Raw genomic sequence first — 21790 nt, 5'->3', positions numbered from 1 at the left:
TGGTCTAGAGGTATAGTGACGTGATATCCATGTTATTCCATTCAAAACCCCGTCTGAAAGCGTTGCCCCATTGCATGGATGCATTAGCGACATCGGAACTTACGGTTGACAGGCTAAGACGTGTACATGCCTTGAATGACCGCTGCATACGCGAGTGTTTCAAGAGTTGCCATCACAAGTGAGTGACACTCAGTGAGAGTGACAGGGACGCTCGCATCTCTCTGCTGAAAGTCAGCTTCGTGGGTTACTACAAAAGGACCCATGTGTGTCGACGCAAGTGCCATTCCTTTCTGTCAGAAGATGCGCGGGCGTTGCTTCACACACAGCGCGACGTAAGTGCATCCACGTACAACTTGTGCCTTCACGTCGATATTCATATGTTTGTGCCTACAAATGCGGTCGGTCTTCGGCGATTTTTTTTTTTTGCAGACTGTGGGTCCTCCAAAGCTAAGCTAGTTCTCTGTCGTGTTTTGACTATTTGCGAATTGGTATGAACGAGAAAAAAAATCTTGGTTCTTTCCTGGGGTATTGTAGCGTCAGGGTTGATAAAAAGGAAGATGACCAGCACCACAGGTTCTAACATGGAGATACATATTAAGCTGCTGCAACAGCTACGAAACGGTGGACTGAAAGCGAACCATACAAGTGCGTAGTGACAATTTTGTTTCGGGTGCCCTAAGGTCATGTGAGCAAGAGAAGATAAGCCTTTTGGCCACGAATATTTTTCATCACCTGTAGACTTCAGATTCGGCGTTAAAACGATTTATGCCTTGTACACAAGCAAACATCTTTTGCAAATATCTGCGTGCAGCTATGGTGATCACCGCCAGTATTATGAGACAGAATAAGTGGCTGGGTTAAGTGAGTCTATCCAGACATCACGCATATAAGCACGAACTTATTCGTCTATATTTACATGTAGGTTCAGGCACAATCACGACGGTCGCGGGAGAACCAATCATTTCGCCTCGCCGCATTTATAGCCCGGTTACTGCTCGTTCATGCAGGCCAGCATTCGGTCTCCTCTTAATCGTCACGCCCCTGGCAATAGGCACTTAATGGACGCTTTTTCGAAGCGTTCGTTACGCCTACCAACCGATCACTGAATATAAACGGTGCTTAATCACGCTAAAGACTATCTGAAATGCAGACATACAAGAGCAAGCTTTAACCCCGGTAGCCGCACATTAGTTCGCATTAAGCTGGCCCTCAACTACGTGCTGAACTTAGTGATGAAGGCATCTGCGAACGATGAGAGCGTATTAGTTTAGATGCTTAGATTGCTCGGGCTCTTGAGCACGATGGTTTGTTTGCAGATCCTACATTCCGGCTCGGTTTGGTTTACACTAACCATCGTTAACCACTTCACAAACACTACTTGCATGCTATGATGAATTCCATTCCTTGATTACGGCGCTGATATGCAACAGCGAACGATAAGCAAGAGGCTTCCCCGCGAAGCGCCCGAAAGACTTCGCAAGCACTTTCTGAACTTGTGGTCGGCGATAACTGTTTGTATCCCTGCTACTTAATTTGTGTCTGCTGTTTCTCTTCGTCTCCTATTATTTCTGTCGCAAGCAATGCGTATACATATCTTTCGTCCGCCTGAATCTCTTCGGCTGGAATTCAGAACCAAGCGCACTCAAGCGCGTGGCGAGCAACGAAACCGGATAAGCTGCCAGCGTTTTCCTTATACGCTTTCGCTCGGCCATTGTTTCGCCAAGGTCCTTCCTGACCGGAAGTTTCCGTATCGGTGACCCTTTTCACGTACTGGCACTGTCATCAGGGCTCTGTGAAGGGAATATATTGGTTTTGTTTCTGAACACTTGGAATACCCTGGCCAGACTGGTTATCTTGATATTTTCATTTAGTGATCTATTTACGTAACGTTTCATCGTTCTGAGTGCGTCTGGTCGTAGAGTACGGAAATTATACCGAAAATAAAAACTTGATGTTATGAGAAAAACCACGGGTCGCTGGTGCTTAAGTTTAAGTTGGTCGCTGGTGCGCTCTTCTCACCTGCGTCCGACGGCATAATGTCCTCCTCACATAAAGAAAAAATGTTTAAATAAAATCTTCGCTTCTCGCTGACCCTGTTCACTGATTAATCTTTTTAATGCAAACAGAAACTGTGTAAACATGCCTGCTCTGCTCTAAAGGCTGGTCAACGAGGGAGGGGGGGGGGGGGGGGTTGCCAAAGTCGCTTTCAGGTCAGAATTTCCTCTCAGTCAGCCGAGTTGAAAGCATGCGACCGTTTGAAAACCGGTTGGCACCCTGAAAGAATGAGGATCGAAGCCCTCGCTACTCTCACATGAGGTGGATGTTAAACCCATTAAGCCACCAATATTTTGTGATGTTGTATATGATTTTCATTAATTTGTCAATTTTTAATGGGGTTTGTAATAGCTTTTCTGTCGCAACAATGTTACTGTCGAATACCTGGGATTTGGTTTTCTCCTAAAGAGCTTTTGGGGATTGTCGAATATTATACCAAGGACAAGTTCAAAAACTTCAGGACTATAATAGAAACGCTTTTGAACTCAAGACTGCAATGAATGGTACGGCAGATAAATGAGAGGCCGGCAAAAGGGTAAACACGGATGTTGTTTCCATTTGTATATTTGAATGCGAAATAAACAGCAAGTCCTCTCAGACCCTTACTACAAAATTATTTCAAAAGCAATGAATGTTTTTACCTGTTTAAGCTCACTACTTATTGAGTAGCGCCTAAATAAAAAAATCCTCCCAACAATTGCAGATGGACTTCAGGGGAGAAATAAGAACGATAGTTGTGCGGCGGACACCTTATACACCACGCTATTGATACCAAGACCACAAGAATAACACGCGGCACTCTCGAAACCACCCCCCATCAGCCAGCTTGCCTCTGTCTCCTTGGACCCTCAAGGGTAATATTCTGTGTGGACAACTAGGCAGCGCCAAAAACTCTCAAGAATGCTCCTCAGCAGCTGGTGCTGTATACAACTCTGACTAGGTTTATTCATCCTCATCATCGTCGTTTCCTTTGAAGTAGCACATCAACGTCTCAAGATCACTGATAAATTGCGACAAAAAAGTTTCTGAAACGGATTTCATTCGTCACATGTTTGTCTATGTCAGCATTGCTATGTCAGCAATGCTATGTCAACATGGGGAGGAAATGCGAGAAAATTATTTTCAAAGTTTACGCCTTCCTAAATCAATGCAAGGTGGCGGCGCAAAATCCTGTGATAGTCTCAGGACACCTCTCATCTCTCAAAGATGCTATTCCAAGCAACAATTCATTAACTTGGGTTCTCCAGCCAGCATTACCTTTGGAAGTGTCTTTCCTGGAAAAATATTCAGCAGGCGAGTTACTGGCCATCTATCGATTGAAAGTATGGCTGAGCTTTCCATGGCTTGGAGGGAGTTTTGAGATGGCATTAACGAATGAAACAAATGCCTCTCTCTGCATAGTTTAAGTTGGTCGCTGGCGCGCTCTTCGCACCTTCGTCCGACGGCATAATGTCCTCCCGAGCACGGTCAGTTCCGAAAACTGCGATTCAGTTTAAGCCCTCAGTTCAATAAAAAAATATATAATTTGCTGTACAGTATGCAATTGTTCTCCGGTGGGGTATCAGGTTTCAGTATATTACAAAAATAAAGGGTTTATGCTTTTTTTTATACTTCACTCTCCGATGGCTCAATTTGAAGTCAGTCGCGGTGATCTGCGGTTGTGCGTATTAGAAGTTATAAAAGCTAGGGGTGTAATTGCTTATTGAAGCACTTTCTTGGCACTGATACTTTCTAGCTGTTTCCATAAATGTGCCTTTCCTCACAGGCAAGCCCTTTTGAAATTTCAACCTATATGGCAGAGAGCTGTCCTGCTACATTGAGGTTGCTCTTGATGTTTTTATAAAATAAAAACTGCAACTTTATCGCTAACTAATAACTATCCTTTCTCCAAAAACTGGATTGTTTCACACTACGAAAACTTCTCCGGGCATGCTTTTACAATTAGTTGATTGTGTTGTTCGTGGACGTAAACGTTACAACTATCTAAAGAGGGTACTAACGAGAGCAATAAATGTAAAAATAATACGATCCGAAAGCGATACCTGGTATTCGAAAACCAAGAAATCGAAGTGCTGAGAAGAGGTGTCAGGTATACCTGGAGGATTTCCTGAGCGGAGCCTCTTTTTGACAGTTTTCATAATTAGCTACTAGAGTGGAATGGATGGCCGATTTAAATATAATAAAGAAGACTCGAAAGAAAAAATATATGGGGTCAGAAAAGGAGGCTGAAGTCATAAAACTTCCTGTTGGTATTCAGTTATCAACTTTCGTTGCCACGAATCAAATACTGTATATATGTGCCATGAAAGGTATCGGGATTTAAAAAACGCGAGAAATAAAGGCGCAAGCAGAACAAATATTGGTAGACCATTCGTATTTTCGCGGCAAGCTATTCCTTCCCTGCCTATTTTTTTCTTTAACCCTTTTTATTTCAGTCCATGCTATGTACGCGCAAAAAAGTGAAAAGCAATGTCTGTCACTGGATGCTGCACGAAGTGCGCTTGTGAAAAGAAAAAAAGATAGTGAAATTAATCTCTAAAGGAACTGTTGCAAAACCTAGAACCCTGCTTCTACTTCCTTGATCATTGGGGAAAGAGACTGACTCCCCGTTCTTGCGCGACATATGGCACTTGCATGTAACTGAGAAAATGAAACCTGTTCATATGGCTGCACAAAACTACGCCGCGTGTATTGTGTGCTCTGCGATTTATTCTATCATGTAAGCCTCTCTGACCATTAGCGTGTCCTATAATAACACTTTTCTTCTACTATGAGACCTGTCATCTCACTGTGCTAGGCTCGAACTTTTCTGAAAAGAAAAAGACAACGCCGAAAAAGTGCACTCAAGTCCTCTGCAACCAATCATTACTGTTTGATGCTGGGAACTGCGATTAAAGTATGGTAGTCTTGAGCGCAGCAGGCCTAGCTGGAGAAAGAAAGAAGGATTTGAAGCGTATGCAGAGCATTTACCGCCTGCTGATGAAGGAGCGTGACGGATCAGTTTTACTTGCGCTTTATGTTTCTCCATATGCAAACACACTCCTTCAATACCGGCATACGTCTTGGACGATCCGCACATATTATTTTCAACTTTTTTTTTCTAGTCGCCTGCACCAAGTGTCTGGCAATGTGGCAGTCATAAAAAAAAATCCGCACTGAACCTTCGAAGCGAAAAAAAAGAATAGCGTAATACTATTGTTAAGCAATACTAGAAATATGTTCTATTCGGTTGATAAACGCAGAGATGCCCGAGAACAGCGCTCGGAAAATGATAACCAAAAAGTCCGTGATTTCATTAAAAACATTTTTCGCTGAAACGGAAGCCCTCAGACTATCCCGCTTGCGGGTCGATGGAGCAGCTGTTGCAAGAAGAGCAAAGCTTCACAAATCACACGCTGCGTGCAACACTTTTCAAAAGATGTTGTGGAAAGAATGTCGGCACAAACGCCGACAGAACCATGGCATTACACGAATCCCACGTAAGCTGTAGAACTGCAAGAAAAAAATAAAAGGGCGAAAAGTAAACCCGGTGAACTCATCACCACTGGAAACCTGGCCACTGTTACTTTGTGCAAACTGAACACAAGACCATGCAGCTTATCACGTTTTTGAGTTTTGTATTATTTTCCGCAATTATTATGAGATGGACTTTGTTATTTATTTATTTCACCCTCAAGGCCTGGGAAATTACAGTGAGGAGTGGATGATTGGAATAAATACAATACATAAAAAGAGAACACAAAGCAAACAGGTCAATGATTTTCGTATACAATGCAGGCTAATGAGGTTACAAAATAAGGAATGTATTCAATGCTGGCAATTGAACCGGGAAAAATCCTGAGGACTGATCTTCAGAAGATATTCAGGAACGATCTGTAGGATACAAAGACATGCTGTTCATTCAAGTGTTGGAGCTGCATCAAACACGTAGGCAGTCGTACTACTGCAGCTTGTTTTGCTTCATGATGGAAATAACACCCTAAGAATCCTATAAAAGACTTCGAATGCATTTCAAATCTCGTTGCATTACCGCTATTCATGGACACGTGTAACCGAGCAGCGCCAGTGTTCTCCGTCAGTCCTAGCTGCGGGTTGCAACGCATTTCGTACATCGCGGCGACCGAAAACGGAAGCGAAATCTGCCGTATTTTCATCCTACATTATTTCGTACTGGATCGAGAAGGGAGCAAGAAAAGATGCGGGGAACGTAGTAAGAAGAGACGAAGAAAAATAAAAACCATGTTCTATTCTCTCCAACCGGTTAAATAAAAAGCCCTTCCGGGTTTTCCCAATTGCCAGCGCGTAAAGAACAGGCAGCGATGTTTTTCGGGTCATTCGCTAAAGTCGATTGCTGCTGCTTGCTTTTGATTATTCTAGGCAAGAGGTTATGCATAAAAACTTATGAGGGTGTTTTACCTAAGATTTTACTCAATTTTTAAAAATTAGCCTTGTTGACTTAGAAGAGCGCTTTTTTCGGCGTAGCATTCATTGTCAGTGATGTAGTACATCAGAACACAGCCATGACGTGCTAACAAGCACGCTAGCTAACTAATATTAAATAGTGAACTTTTTAACTATTACTGTTAGGCTGTTTAATCACGTAAATGTGTTTAGCTGGACGTGAGTAATATCCATATTAGTTTTTAGAATTTTGAAAATGTTGTTAACCTCGGCGCTGGTGGCCAAGAAGTTGTGGCAATTTCGACGCGTTACGTGCACTGGAGAAGGGGTTGCTTTGACTGCAAGCTTCTCAAAAGCACATGTATTTTGGCACTAAGTAGCACTAAACTGATATGGATACTAATTGTCATAGGCTACGTGATTCCAAATGATTAAGAAGCCTAGTGGTATTAGTTGAAAAGATAACGATTCATTATTAGTTAACTAGCCTGCTAGCTAGCACTTCTTAGCTTTATTCTGATGTAATTAACCGCTGAAAAATATAAGCCGAAGAAAGCACTCTTCTAACTCAAAGAGCCTATTTTTAAAAATTGTGTAAAGTCTTAGGTGAAAAACCTTCGATATGCTATAGTGGCATGGCTGTGCCATCATATAGAAAGCTATAGTATAATCAAGTAAAGTACGCAGTCATATAGAGCCATCGCGTTTGAATTATTTATGCAAAAAAATTCATTTTATATTAGTTTTAAAGTGAATTTCTCATCAATGAACTTCGCTGCGTTGTGATTCTGTTTAGAACATTTCGGTGAACTTCATAAAAGCTTTCATCAGCGCCGCCGTACCTCAGCTGTCTTGGGTCGTGCTTGAGAAAAAGAACAGAAAAAGAAGAAAGCCGTGATATAGAAATGCAAGAGTAGGAAGAGCCAAGGCACAAGAATAGTACAAGGCCAGATCGACCAATCGCTATACAGTTGAGCCCACTTATAACGAACTTGATCGTCACGCGGCATTTGTTCGTTGTATCCAAAGTTCGTAGTAAGTGGACCACCTATAATACGGGCAAAAAGAGCAAGCGAGACGAATGTTAACTTTATTTTTGAAAAAAGTCAGTGATGCATGTCTGCTTCTTCAAAGCTGATCGCATCACTGCCGTTTCTAATTGTTCCAGCGCGGTAATATGTTCATCGCCAAGGCCTCTGCTGCACACGAGTTCCTTAAACGACGCGATGTAACCGATCGCGGTTGAAATATTCACAGCAACCGGCGGTAGAGCAGCATCCTCGTCATCGTCCTCGTCGGTCTCTGGGCAGTCAGGAAGGGCTCGCACTTCACGCATAATAGCTTCTTCAGTGCATGGCTCCGCAATGTCGGCGTCGTCATCAGCAGAAGCGAAATCGTCCCAGGCAACGTCAGGTCCGGCCAGCTGCGTGTCAACGACGCGTTGCCACAAGTCCTCGTGCGACCGGCCTTCCGGTGGGTCATCTATGGCGTTCTTAGTGTCTGGGCCCATAAAACTCGCCTTGCGGAAGCAGTTTGCTATGCACTCCGCGGTGAGTTCCATCCACGCCGCTTTCAACATCTCCATGGCGGCAAGCAAGCTGATGCGAACTGGCATGGCAGCATCATCGCGATCAACAAGCGTTGGATGACGCGCCGCCGGTAGCACACCTTGAACGCATGAATGATGCCCATATCCAGCGGCTGAATTTTGCAGGTTGCATTGGGAAGCAACAAGAGCACTGTCACCGCACTCAAGGAAGGCTGCACATGGTGCGCCGCACAGTTATCCAGCACGAGCAGGACCTTCCTGTTTTTTCGTGCCATGTCGTGGTCGAACTCGACAAGCCACTCGGCAAATAAGTCACGACTCATCGAGGCTTTTGTATTGTTCCTGTAGCGTACGGGCACGTAGCTTCCAAAGCATCGCGGCTTACGTGACTTGCCGATGACAAAAGGCAGCCGCCGGTCACTGCCGTCCATGCCACTGCCGCGTCGTGTCAGGGGAACACAAAGTGCGCGAAATTCGCCTGCCGCGGGTTCGCAGTCGAGCGAAACCGTGCCAAACACCGCCGGTTTGGTCAACTACGGGTGCCCGACAGCTTCGCGTTCGCTCTAACCGAGTGTTGAGGCCACAACAGTTCGTTCTATGTGAGACACTGTTCTATGTGAGACATTGCCCCAATGTATATTCTGACGGTAGCACCGCCCTCGTTCGTACTAAGCGAGCGTTCGTTATATCTGCGGCTGTTATAAGTGGGCTCGACTGTATTGCCTACCATTACTATTTTAATGGAGAAAATCGTATATGAGAACATGTTGTCGTTTTGTGACCGATTTGATATCCTAAATGGCACACAGTATGGTTTCCGGCGCGAGACTAGCACTGTAGATCTTCTAGAAGATTGTTGTGACAAAATTAACATGCAGATAGATAGAAATGAAATTGTCCTTGGATTGTGTTTAGACTTAACCAAAGCTTTCGACACAGTGGACCATGGCATTCTGTTGCAGAAATTAGAGAACATTGGATTTCGCGGACCTTACCTCATGTTTTTCTCAAACTACCTTTCAAATCGTGTTCAGGTTGTGCGAGTCAAAGATAATTTCAGCGACTTCAAACCTCTTCTGTATGGCGTGCCACAAGGCTCCGTTTTAGGACCTTTCCTTTTCAATATTTATGTAAATGACTTGGCATACCTTAGACTGATATCGGTACTTTACCAGTACGCTGATGACACAGCGCTCCTTGTTCCGAATGAGTCGTACAACAGGGCTGGGCTGCAGAGCTGCTACAAACGGATGTTAAAAAAGTGTGTGATTGATTTCCAGGTAACCAGATTTACATTAACAAGCAGAAAACGGCTCTGGTTTGTTTTAGGAATCCGCACAAAAAGGTCATTTTAAAGGAATCTGTTATTGTACACGGTACTTTTTGCCCTAGATGTCAATGTGTTTCACTGACCTTGTCCGAAAGAGTCAAATATCTAGGTATTCATCTCGACGCCAACTTGTCTTGGTCTTCTCATGTTGAGCATCTCATGAAACGACTCCGTGTTACTTCTATGTATCTTTACAGAATGAAATTCAATACTTCTGTTAGGTTGCGTCAGCTTGTGTTTAAGGCTATAGGAGAACACACAAGGCCCCTTTCGGCCGCGTAGGACACTACAGTGTCTGCCGCTGCCTGCAGCCGCTCTTCTATGCTACCGTCTCTTTATCTTTACAGAATGAAATTCAATACTTCTGTTAGGTTGCGTCAGCTTGTGTTTAAGGCTATAGGAGAGTCTATATTAAGGTATGGTGTCACTGTTTATGGCTCACGTGCGTTGTCTAGAAGGAACCAAATCGATAGATTACTACAGAGAATTTCCGCAATCATTGTGTATGGCACGTCTAAGGAGACCTTCGATAGTGCTGAAAGAATGATTGCAGCTGATGTGTACTTCATTCAAGATATATTTACACATGTAGTAATTAGTAGATACTACTTTTCTAATAACTTTAAGCTTCCTGTGAACAAACCTAAAATACTAAGAAAAGTAGAGCCATTTAAACTTCCCAAGATATATACACACTATGGAAAAAGGTGCCGAATGTTCTACATCCCCTTCTTTTTTAACCAGCTTCCAACAAAAATACTATCATTGCAGACTATCAGAGAGGTCAAATCATAAGTAAAATCCTGGCTAGTTACGTCTAGAACCTTAAAATCGGTACACTGACATCATGGCTCGAAACACTCTGAAGGTCTTGTTGATATGTGTTATGAACCACGGGTGCTTTCTCTGTGTTGTTGTTGTTGTTGCATCCTCATAATCCATGTATTTAACCTACTTTTTCAGTGTGTACAAGTGTGATTGTTGCTCCTATCAATATATCTTTTTTTCTTTTTTTTCTCTCTTTTATATTGCAAACCATGTAATTTTGTCTGTACTGAGTCAGCACTTTGCTTGATTGGCGTGGCCCGCCCACAAGCGCCCTGTCTTGCGCTTCCGCGGGCACACATACTTCCATGTGTAAATATGAGAAAATAAATATGTATGTATATGTATGTATGTATATCAGTGCAAATATGAAGAGCATTGTTCGTTTGTACCTCCTGACAGGCGACAAACGGCCGGTCCGACCGCTAACCGCACGTTTGCCGTGTTCAGAGGGAGATTAGTGGGGGAGCTTGCCCCTAAGGTAGGACCAAACAGAACAGAAGGAACACAAGTGACGTACGGCAAGCGCAGGGCTTTCGATACGGCGGTGAATGAAAGGTGAAAGAGAATGGGTCAGGACACAACTAACAGCTAAATAGATGTTCCTGAAATACAAAAGAACAAAAACTCATAGTGGCGCAGACAGCCCCAATGTACTAAGGGCTGCACGCCGAGAAACGGCTTGCTAGTCATTGGATGCGTCCAGCACTCCTTAATGGCACCCTACCTTTCTGTTCTCAGCCCCTGGTAGCCCTCTCGATACGTGCTTCATGTAATATGGCTCGCGTCCAACGGTGACGGTCCTGACACGATATTACATATCACTCTGCAGATTATCTTCTAATCTTCGAGGCACTGCGATGGCCTAGGAGGCATTGATGCTTGTGAATTGTATTGGTGAAAAGTTGTCTTCGAGTAACGGGTTTTGCTGAAACGTCAAGGCTTCTTTTGCGTGCCTTCTTGGAGCGCTGGTTTCTGAACGCCTAGATAAGTGCGAAGTTGGAAAAGTACGCCTATATTCTTTGAAATACGGCGTCATTTCAGTCAGCATTATCCTGAAACTTTTCAATATATGCGAAGGCGTAAGAGGTGCACAGACCTGCACAACAGTGAAGAGCTGATGAAGTCAGTTTGTTGTTTGCCGCGTTTACAGCGACATAAGTCGGTTTATGCTGATTTAATTGTGTAGAGCCAACAAAGTGGCTTTTAATATTTGTTTCTTCTAGCTTGGTAGTAAATTTTTTCCTCTAGCTGTCTTTTTTACTTATGTGTAAATTAGAAAGTTACCGTGAATATAAATCGCCAAATTAAAATTTATAGTGTACTCCAACTCGTGTTTTCGTCACGTTAACTTCAAATATTTAGAAAATGAATTTTAATTACCAGTCTTTAAAATTCATGTTATTCACAGCAAACTTTACTCAAGGACTTGAAATGTTCCTGAGGCGCTGAAAACATATCTATTCCTTCTTGTTCCCGTTGCCCTTGTTTTCTTAATAAAATTTCCCGTTCCGAAATGAAGCCTATGTTCTTTGAAAACATCTTTCTTTGCTTCCTGCCCATTTCTTTTAAGAATAAGGCAAAAATGTTCACGGTCAAAGTTTGTTATGCGTAGTTATTTATTTCTTATTCCTGCACTGGTTACGGAATTACTCACCAGTTTTTTCTACTTGCAACTTTCTAGTTGCAAGTCAACGTTTCAAATCGCCCTCTAACCAGCCCTATGTAAGTGTTCGTTCGCCAGATGACTGCTGAGAAACGCCTGAAGTTGAGTGCAGGCATTTCAAGCGTCAATTGCAGTAAGAATTATTTAGTACTTCAATGACGCCGTAACACTTGCTATGTAAGCTGAGACGTAGCGTCTGGAAACTATAAAGCCCAGTCGTTTATATATAATACAGGAAGGGCACCTGAGAGTTAGGCTGACAGTTTCTCTGGCAACTGTCAGAACGAAGCTGTTCGCTCTGGTTGCAATTTCATGTATCTTTTTTCAGGTATCACTTTCCAGCACAAAACAGTGCACAGTAGTCTGCTCTGTGCTGTGCATGAAAGATTTTGGCTTCCCTTTAAGCCTAATTCCACTCGAACCGAGCGGATGGTGACTTCCTCTAGAACTTCCCCAAATAGTGCCCCAAAAGCAGTTTCACCCAGTGCATAGCGAGTGGACTCACCACGTCTGAGTTTTCCTCAGAAAAGAGTGACAATACCAAAGCTATGCAACGCCTAGCTTGAAGTTGCATGCTGTGGCTTATATTTTTGATTGCCATATTCTGCGCGTCATTGATCATGGTATCATAACGTTTGTTTACTCTCGCACAAGTGAGTTAAATCGGGATCACCTAAGTTTTTATAATTTTTACTATCATCATCCATGAGGTTAGTCGACTGAGTTACAAACGCCCCTCTCACTGACTGCTAATCACCCATGTCCCGAGCCAGATGAGGCCGATACTGTTCTCATTATTGAAACCACCGCTGCACTGTATTCAATCATAAACATCTACGTTAGCCAGCAAAATTCGGCCACACAGACAAATTTAGGCACAAGAAATTCCTCCATCGTTTTATTTTTGGAGGCATGCTGGTTAGCTGCTGTTCATAGCTTAAAAACTGTCTCGCATATTGGCTTATATCCGTCATTTGTAATGCCTCCAAGCACCCTGGCCGATTTGTTCTCATGGCCCTATTTCCACGCGCTGCTTTGTCTTTGTCTACTTTGTCTTCTTTTAACGCGACAGTATTAAAGGCTCCGTTAGCCAGAAAATCCCCTGCAGTCGTTGCCAGCATCGGCGTTGTGAGCGAAAAATAGAGGCATGGCTCTGGCAGGTGGCATCCAGAGAGCAACCTAGGAGGTAGGTGGGCTACCTAGGTCACGTGACTTTGCGACTTTACCACAGCCTGCCCACCAGATAATGAACAAACTGTCCACCGTGCAGGTGGCAGTAAAATTAATGATTGGTCACTCGGGAAGAGCAACCAGCGGCGCACAAGGACGACCGCTGGGAGCACCTGTCATCGCTGACACCTGGTGCATTGCTTAACCGCTGCACCAATGCGCCATGAGGGGTATGAGGACAAACCATGAATGTAAAGCAGAGAATGACCTTCGGCACATATTAACCCATTACGCTGTCGCGTAATACCTTTAAAGCAGAGCTTATGTGTCCCCTAAATTTTTTTCGGCCGAGACTGCAGCCCAGCACAACGCTTACTTCGCAATAATTCAGCGTTTTCAATGTTTAAACAACATGCGCTTCTATTTTGTATATCCGTTATTCAGGATTCGTGCACTGCGCCGCTGTTCTTAGAACTCTTACTGTACCATGTGGTGAAACGAAAAGCGCCATAAAAAACGCACTAGGAGTCCGCGTGGAAAAATGCAAAAAATGGAAATCTAGCACAACATTACACGCATACAAGCCTTGAGATTATACTGTTTCTCTTGTATGCTGGGCCAGCCATGCTGTCTTGCGCCATATATTCTTCCTCTGACGGTAAAGAACGGGAGCAGACCTGCTGGCCCACGCTGCAGAGTCTTCGTGTGCCACCAACAAGAATAAAACAACACTTCACTGCTAGATACGCCTGTCCTAACCTGCAACGCAGAACAGGAAACAAAGTTTAATCCTATATTCACTACATGCCGTGTTTCCTGCGCCATTCGCTTTGATAAAATGCTTTGCAGAACACGACAAAAAAAAAACTAGGAGGCCACATGGTAGAAAGAAACTTCTAAAGGCGCGTTGCGATGTCTTGCGAAAAGACGCGTAACTCTGTGGAAGTCGTCCTTTCTGGAGAATACCATAGCAGGTCAGCGCCCGCGGGCACCCTATTTTCTCTCAGGGGACAGGAAAGCGAATTGAACGGCTCACCGTCTCGTCTGGACCAGATGCAGACTTGGACAGGGACCGGGAATTTGATTTAGCCAAAGGGCAGCTGGCGTAGTGAATGTCTTCAAAGATCCAAGGAGGTCCAAGCGTAGTCGTCTACGCAGGTTTTGTAGAGACTTAAAAAAATGAAATAATCTTTGGAGTCTGTTTGTATCACTATTTGTATCGTGTACAGTCGGTTGCTCAATAGTACGAAGCAGACCACTATAAACTAAGCGGCCTCCGCTAACGGCAGTATTCATACTTCGCAGACTGCTATCCAGGCCCAGCGCTGTTCTTCGAGTTTGCTGCCCCCTTTCCTCTGCAAGGACGCCGAAGCAAGTGATTGGCCTGCTGCTCCTGGATGGGACTACGTCAGCCACGATATCTTGAAAAAGACGGAGCTAACCCACGCTCGGCGCATTTGCTCAGCGGCGGTGGCACCGAACGCAGCGGCCTCCGCTAACGGCAGTATTCATACTTCGCAGGTTAGTTGGGTTTTTCTGTAGTTTTCCTTGCAAACTACCTGCCCCGCCACCGCCGCTGTTGCTGAAGTGCATTCTGTGTGTCTTGCATCTTTTGCTTTGTTACACATGGCTGCAAACGACTCCTGCTTGGTTTGCAATGAGCTGCTACCGGAAAACGGCACGTATCCGATGTGCTGTGAATGTGCTTACGGTTATCACTTAGGATCCTGCTCCGGAGTTTCTAAAACTGCCTTTAAATCTAAAAGTCTCGCAGATAGGAAGGAATGGACGTGTCAAACATGCGTCATTCTATCGGCTCGAGGCACTGCATCACCTAGGAAAGAAAAGCCGGAAAAGGAACCGGCCTTTCAGGACGTTTTACTACAGATAAATAAGAAGCTGGCAGAAATAACGGAGATAAAAGCCAAGGTCGAGACACTGCTGCAAATTAAAGAAACTGTAGACAGAATGGAACATTCTGTTCAACATATGTCTGAGAAGTACGATGAGGTACTTGTAGAAATGAAACAGCAGTCAGCTGAAATCGCAGTTCTTCAAAAGAGGGTGGAAAAGGTTGAGGCTACTAACACCGGACAGGAAGTTCAGGAGCTCAGGCAAGAATTGAACAGCTTAGAACAATACACTAGGCGACAGAACTTGGAAATTCATGGCTTGAAGCACGATAGTAATGAAGACCTGCTTGGTAAAATAAATGCACTGGCAAATGAACTAGAACTTCCTCTGCTGTCCGAACATGAGCTCGATGGCCTGCACAGGCTGCCCGAGAAAAAAGGAAAATCGCCGGCGGTACTTGTTCGCTTTGTGTCACGTACAACACGGGACCAGTGGATGGCGAAGAGGCGTGCTCTCAGTGACACGAATACAGGTGTGCATATGCTCGACAATCTGACAGCATATAACAAAAAGCTGCTATGGGCAATGAAGGGGAAGGCTGCTGAAATGGCTTATCAGTACGCTTGGCAAAGCAATGGAAAGTTGTTTGTGCGCAAGGCACAAGGTGTTGCAGCTATTCGTATTGAAAGTCATGCAGATCTAGATAAGATTCGCTGAATCTTTTCTATTTCCTGCTGTGTTGTTCATTCTAAATTCTGATGTCACAGCCCCGAGTAAATACTTATCATGACTGCTCGTCTTTTACACGCATTGCACAGAGTGAAAGTGGAAAGATGTCATTGTTTCATGTTAATATCAGAAGTTTAAAAAACAAATGGAACGATACTGAGTTATCTTTGAGTTCTCTGAACCACGAGTTTGATATTTTGGCCTTCACTGAAACGTGGTTTTTAGACGAAACGGAGGTTGTCGGGGTCCCAGGCTATAAAGAAGTAGGCGTGTACAGAAGAACTCGAAAAGGGGGTGGAACTTCACTCTAAATTAAAGATAAACATTTGTATGAAGTCTTGCCGGAGTTTTCTGTTGTATGCGACCACTATGAGTCTGTCGCCGTAATAGTTCATGGGACCCTAATTGCTTAAGTTTATCGTCCACCTTCTGGTGATATCAATCACTTCTTGAATTTTGTTTCTAGTATTTTCGAACATGCCTTACTTCTCAATGTACCTATTGTTTGCGTTGGTGATTTCAACATTGATCTGTCATCTGAAAGCCCTCTTTGCCTACGTTTCCGGGATACATTCGAGTCGTTTGGCTGTTGTAACGTTATAAATGCACCAACCAGGATAACACCTAACACAGAAACACTGCTTGACCTGTGCATAACTAGCCATAGTAACGAGGAAACTATTTCAGGAATTTTAACACTGCCACTTAGCGATCATCTACCCATATTCTGTTTTTTTCCATGGGCAAAAAGAAGGGGAGGTCGTAACCGGTTCGCTCCAATCTTTCATCGTAATTATAGTGCTGAGGCGCTAGCTACGTTCCGTACTGGGTTAGAAGCGACAAACTGGGATGATGTTTACTCGGAGGAAAACCCAAGTTTATCCTATGATATTTTCCTACTTAAGGTAAAGGAAAGTTATAACAGAGCATTTCCTTTGCAGCCGGTCAAAGTTTGCAAGAAATCCAGAAAACCCTGGGTAACCGAACAGTTATATAAAAGAATAAAGGCACGCGATAAACTGTACGACAAGTTTGTTCGGTCAAAGAACCTTGATCTCTTAGCTGAATATAAACGAACCAGGAACAAGCTCAGTTCAGATCTCAAGAAGGCCCGGTTACAATACTACGCGCAAAAGTTTGAAGCCATCTCCAGTAATACTAAAAAGGTATGGAACTGCCTCAAAGACATTATTGGAAAAACTAGCAACAAGATACCTAACGTTCTTAAAATTGATGGTGTTGAGTATAAGGACACTTGTTTGGCCAATAAATTTAACACTCATTTTGTAAACTCTGGGGCTACGACACAAAAGGTGGTAGATATTGATGGACTTGACAAATACATATCTCCTAGTGTGGTTGATTCATTGTTCCTTACTCCATGCAGTGAGCTTGAAATTATTTGCTGTCTTAGCTCTTTAAGCAAAAATGCTGCCCCAGGGAACGATGATATCAAGGCTCTGCCTATAGCATCTGTTGTTGACCTCATATCTCGTCCTCTGCAGCATATATGCAATAGCTCGTTAGCTACAGGAATCTTTCCAAACAGCATGAAAATAGCAAAGGTGGTAGTTTTGCATAAAGGTGGTGCGCATGATGACATTAACAATTACACACCTATTTCAGTTCTGCCATTATTTTCTAAAGTGCTTGAGAAAGTGATCAAATCACGCCTAAGTAAGTTCTGTATTGAAAGAGAGCTTCTTGTGAGGCAGCAATATGGTTTCCGTCCAAATAGCTCAACTGAAATAGCCCTTCTGAATATTAAAAACAAGGTTATCAATAATTTTGAAAATAACCGATTCACGCTAGGTCTGTTCCTTGATTTCAGAAAAGCGTTTGATTCTATTAAACATCAAATATTATTTTATAAACTTCCTTTTTTTGGAATCCGTGGCGTTGCTCTCAATCTTATTCGTAGCTACCTGACGGACAGATACCAATTTACAAGCCTTAATGGACATTCTTCTATTCTAGAACCGATTGCATATGGTGTTCCACAAGGTTCAATCCTGGGACCCTTGCTGTTTATAATTTATATTAATGATATTGTCCTCATACCAAACACACCCGATATTATACTTTATGCAGATGACACCAGTGTGTTTTTTTCAGGAAAACAGTTATCTGCACTAGAAACCTTTGCGAACACCTGGCTACATGGGCTTTCATGCTGGCTCCGGATAAACCAAATGCAATTGAACGTTCGGAAAACAAAGTACGTAATGTTTAAGCCGCGAAATAAACCTGAAGATTTTAATATCCAGGTCAAGTACCAAGACTCAGCCCTTGAACGCGTTTCCATTTATAAGTTCCTAGGTGTCTTATTTGAGGAAAACTTAAGGTGGACTTCTCATATAAATAAGGTTCACACAAATATCTCTAGATCTCTAGGCATTTTGTATAAAGTGAGATATTTGGTTCCCAGCTCTATTAAACGTCAGTTGTATTTTGCTTTAGTACAGTCTCATTTACATTACTGTCTGTTAATCTGGGGCACCACTACCAAGACAAACTTGCACAGGCTTGAGATATTGCAAAAACGAGCTCTGCGTTGCATAGAAGATGTAGGTCCGCTAGAACATACATACCCATTATTCTTAAAACATAATTTACTCAAGATAAACGAACTATTTCAACTAAAGCTTGCATATCATGTTTATCATGAAGTCACCCGTGACCCAGTTTCCTTTTATGCTTTATACTTCCCTAACAATAAACCTTATGATTTCAGGTATAGTCATTTTCAAATGCCTCTGATGAGAACGAATTATGGTATGCAGCACATTGATTACTTAATTCCTGATTTACTTAATAAACACCCACGTATTATGGAACTTCTGCAGCAGCCTCGTTCCCCCCGTAACTTCAAGAACAATGTTAAAATGTACCTTCTGTCCCTATCTCCTCCATAAAATGTCCAGTTTCTAGTTTTTTTTTTTTTTTTACTCGCTGGGTGTATGTCCAGGTTCGCTATTTTTGGTTTTGTTGTCCTAAAGACGTAGGAGGCATGCAATGCGGTTTTCATTGTTTTTGGTTTGCGTGCTATTTCTCCCCTTGCCTGTATGTTAATTCTATGCATCTCATTGTTTGCTATTTCAATTTTTTTGTTTTGTCCTAGCTACATTTTAGCTATGCGTTGTTTTTTCCTTTATTTTTCATTGCATCTGTGTTAATTATGTGTAAGTCATTGATCGTTACATATAATTCATGTAGTACGTATGCGATGTTGTTACTTTTCTTGTTTTTGTTTTGTGTACTTTACTGTGTAATTTGCCACCCCCCTGAGCAATGTAACGGGTGACGGGGCCACGTCAGGCAAAAAATGAATTGCCTTTTGTCCCGTCACCTCTGACAAATCAATGTCAAAAAATAAACTTCACTTCAATATGAACTTTCGTTTTACACTGTTAGGTTCTGGAACCTTTGACAGCCGCGTATGCAACGCGGTGAGAGGTGGTTAAAAATAAAGAAGGCGTATAGCATGTAGGTCACAAGCGATTGTGCTTTACCTTTCATATTTATCGATAGCGCCCATGAGAATACTGAAGCGCATTATTTTCGATGTGGCTCTTTTTGTGCATAGGTATTCTGTATGCTGCATGCTTTCGGATGGATCATGATGTTTTGGTACATCCGCAAAACATGAAATTGTTATGTCTTTTCATGTCACATCTATGGACGCAACTGGCGTCTCAAGCCTAAAAAGGCGACTGTTGCTGGACAGATTTCTACATCCTCAAAGCAGTGAACATTAATTATAAGATGTGGCGAAATGTAATTGCCCTTGGCGCTACAACGATAGAAATTTCGGCCATCAAGACGCTTCAAAGGGAGCGGGATGGCTCGGAACCAACATAGTTACGCCTACGAAGTGACGTAGCTAGGAGCAGACTGTGGCTCCAATGAGGCTCGAACGGTTGCTGGAGCAGGCGAGAGGTGGGCGTGGCCTTGCCGCCGCCCCGCGCCTTTTCGATGCTTCTGCACAGCTGAAATCCCTCACCCAATTGTTATGATGGAAATAAAGTTTAATCAGATCTCTTAGTTTATATTGCATGTACTTACGACCCTTTATATTTTCCTAATGTTAATCATGCGCCTCACTGCGAAAAGTGAATATTTAATGAGCAGATTTTAGTCAGCGTCCTAGTAATGAGCTTATCTCAAACGTTTTATCACGTCCGCCACTGCCGTCAATATGATCGCGCGTCATTTTACCTTAAAGAGACTATCACTGAAAAATGCTCAGTCTTTCTCCCAATGCCTTATGGTATGAGTAAGAACTGCAAGCGTACAACCGACGATAGACGTAAAAACCTGGCAGAAAAGCGGTCCTGGCAGAAAAGCGGTTACGTTCACGAACGCGTGTAATTGTCAGGTAACTCCTTAAACGTCGAAGACGAACACGAGAGCGAATAAATTACAGGATTTTAATAATCATATCTTATATGTTTTAATAATGAAATGAAATTGGCACAGCACTGCATGCTCCTATTTCCGCACTTCTCACTGAATTTCGACGAATAGGAGGAACGTGTCACAAAATGGAGCGGTAGCTTTTAGAACCTTCCGGAATTTAGTTAAATTAAATGCTAGAAGAGGCGGTACAGGTGGCGGTCATGATGAGATACAGTGGCGCCCGCCTCGCAGCAAACGCAATTAAGTAATCGCGCTCTCTTAAGACTTCTTTAGTCAAAAATGGCAACCGTGGCCTCTTGAAACTGAATAAAAAGCTGGCTACTTCGAGCCTTTCGTACTGTGATCCCTATTGAAATGCAAAGCGAAGGTCCATTTTTTCACTCTTTACCAAGAAATGACATACATTTGCCAGAGGAGCGGCTCATTTGAATGTACATATAATCGCAACTGGTGGCGAATGCAATGTTACTTGTTAGCTAAATGATCGCACTATTTCATTATTTAGTAATCGCATATGCGTTCTTCTGCTTCAACGAATGCTCGCTGACTTCTTCTATGCATCCTCCAAGCAGCCGCTCATCTCGCTAATTGTGTCTCCTCAACAATTCATGCCTTGTCGCGATTTGTAGAAAAATCTCGCAAAAAAGTATATTCACGATGAAGTAAAAGACACGTGTGGCTTATTGCGCTGTGATATGTAAAGAAGGGCTGCCTAAAAAAATTGAAGGTGATTAAGCTGCGCTTTAAGGGTATTGCAACCAATCATGCGACCAATCATGAATTTGACTACTACCTGCCACGAATCGTATTTGGTCACTATCCTGTGGGGAGATTGTGATGACGCCACAAGGTGCCGCGACCTACGCGGCCCACCTACCTCCTGCCTTGCTTTTCTGGGGATTTTTCATAAATTTTTTGCTTACGGAAGACTACACCGAAGTGGACATCAGATTTTCTGTGACACGTCGTTCTTAACGCTATAGCGTTAATTGAAAATAGAAGAGTAACAACATTTACTCCGCAGTCGTCACAAGAAATCTTCCTGCCGAAAGCAGATGCTGGGTCGACAGATGAACTAAGTGCACACCAGTGGGATGGTGGCGGCCACCATCTGACGTAATTAGATGTCAAGTTCCACGCGATCGCCCCGCCATGGGGCAACCATCGCGGGGATAATGAACACAGTGTATGAACCGCATGAGGCACGAAAATTCCGCTCATTTGCTGGAAGGGAGGTTGTATGGCTGCGGCGCTCACCGGGGGCCAGTGTCGAACAAGGGTCGTTTAGCGCCAGGTAGCTGCGCCAGCTCAAGGATTCAATCGCGTCAAACTAAGGACACAGCAAGTCACAAAACAAGAGAAAACAAAGGTAAAGCCATCGTCGCTTCGAGAGACGACGAGCTGTTTAGGGGAAACATTTTGAACTATTGTATCTTGCAGTGACCTGAGAGTGATTGTCCGTGATAATTATGATCTAAGATGAATGAACAGATTTTCTTGCTCCTAATAAACGACAACTCCAAAAGGTTAGATTTTTGCTGATCACAATATCTATCTTGTGGTGTTTGAAGGCTGTGGTCTGTCGTGAGCAGTTATTTATTTTTATTTTCATTTACATACCTTATAGGCCTGAAGAGTAGCATTTTGCAAGATGGGGTTGAATAAAAAGGTCTGGATAAAGTAGCGTAGAAACGAAAAGCATAATAGTGAGTGCAGCAAAACAGACCAAAACTGATGGGCTCAAATTGAAAAATATATAAATTCACATGAAGTGGTACGAAGTACAATACGT

General features: G+C 43.1%; 1 protein-coding gene and 1 long non-coding RNA gene across 2 annotated transcripts in view; both read right to left on the bottom strand.

The window, feature by feature from the left end:
- LOC149366311 (uncharacterized) overlaps positions 1-21790 on the bottom strand; it is a 693922-nt gene that overhangs the window by 283977 nt on the left and 388155 nt on the right. The gene's annotated exons all lie outside the window — the stretch shown is intronic.
- Positions 7422-8087, bottom strand: LOC149366314 (uncharacterized). The gene has a single exon (XM_089556438.1). It carries the CDS (start codon positions 8069-8071, stop codon positions 7547-7549), a length of 525 nt encoding a protein of 174 aa, XP_089412564.1. The 5' UTR covers positions 8072-8087; the 3' UTR covers positions 7422-7546.

Source organism: Amblyomma mixtum, chromosome 1, assembly GCF_055824585.1.
Source record: "Amblyomma mixtum isolate Tamu chromosome 1, ASM5582458v1, whole genome shotgun sequence".
NCBI classification, from domain to species: Eukaryota; Metazoa; Arthropoda; class Arachnida; order Ixodida; family Ixodidae; genus Amblyomma; species Amblyomma mixtum.
This window is presented reverse-complemented; position numbering and strand designations above follow the sequence as displayed.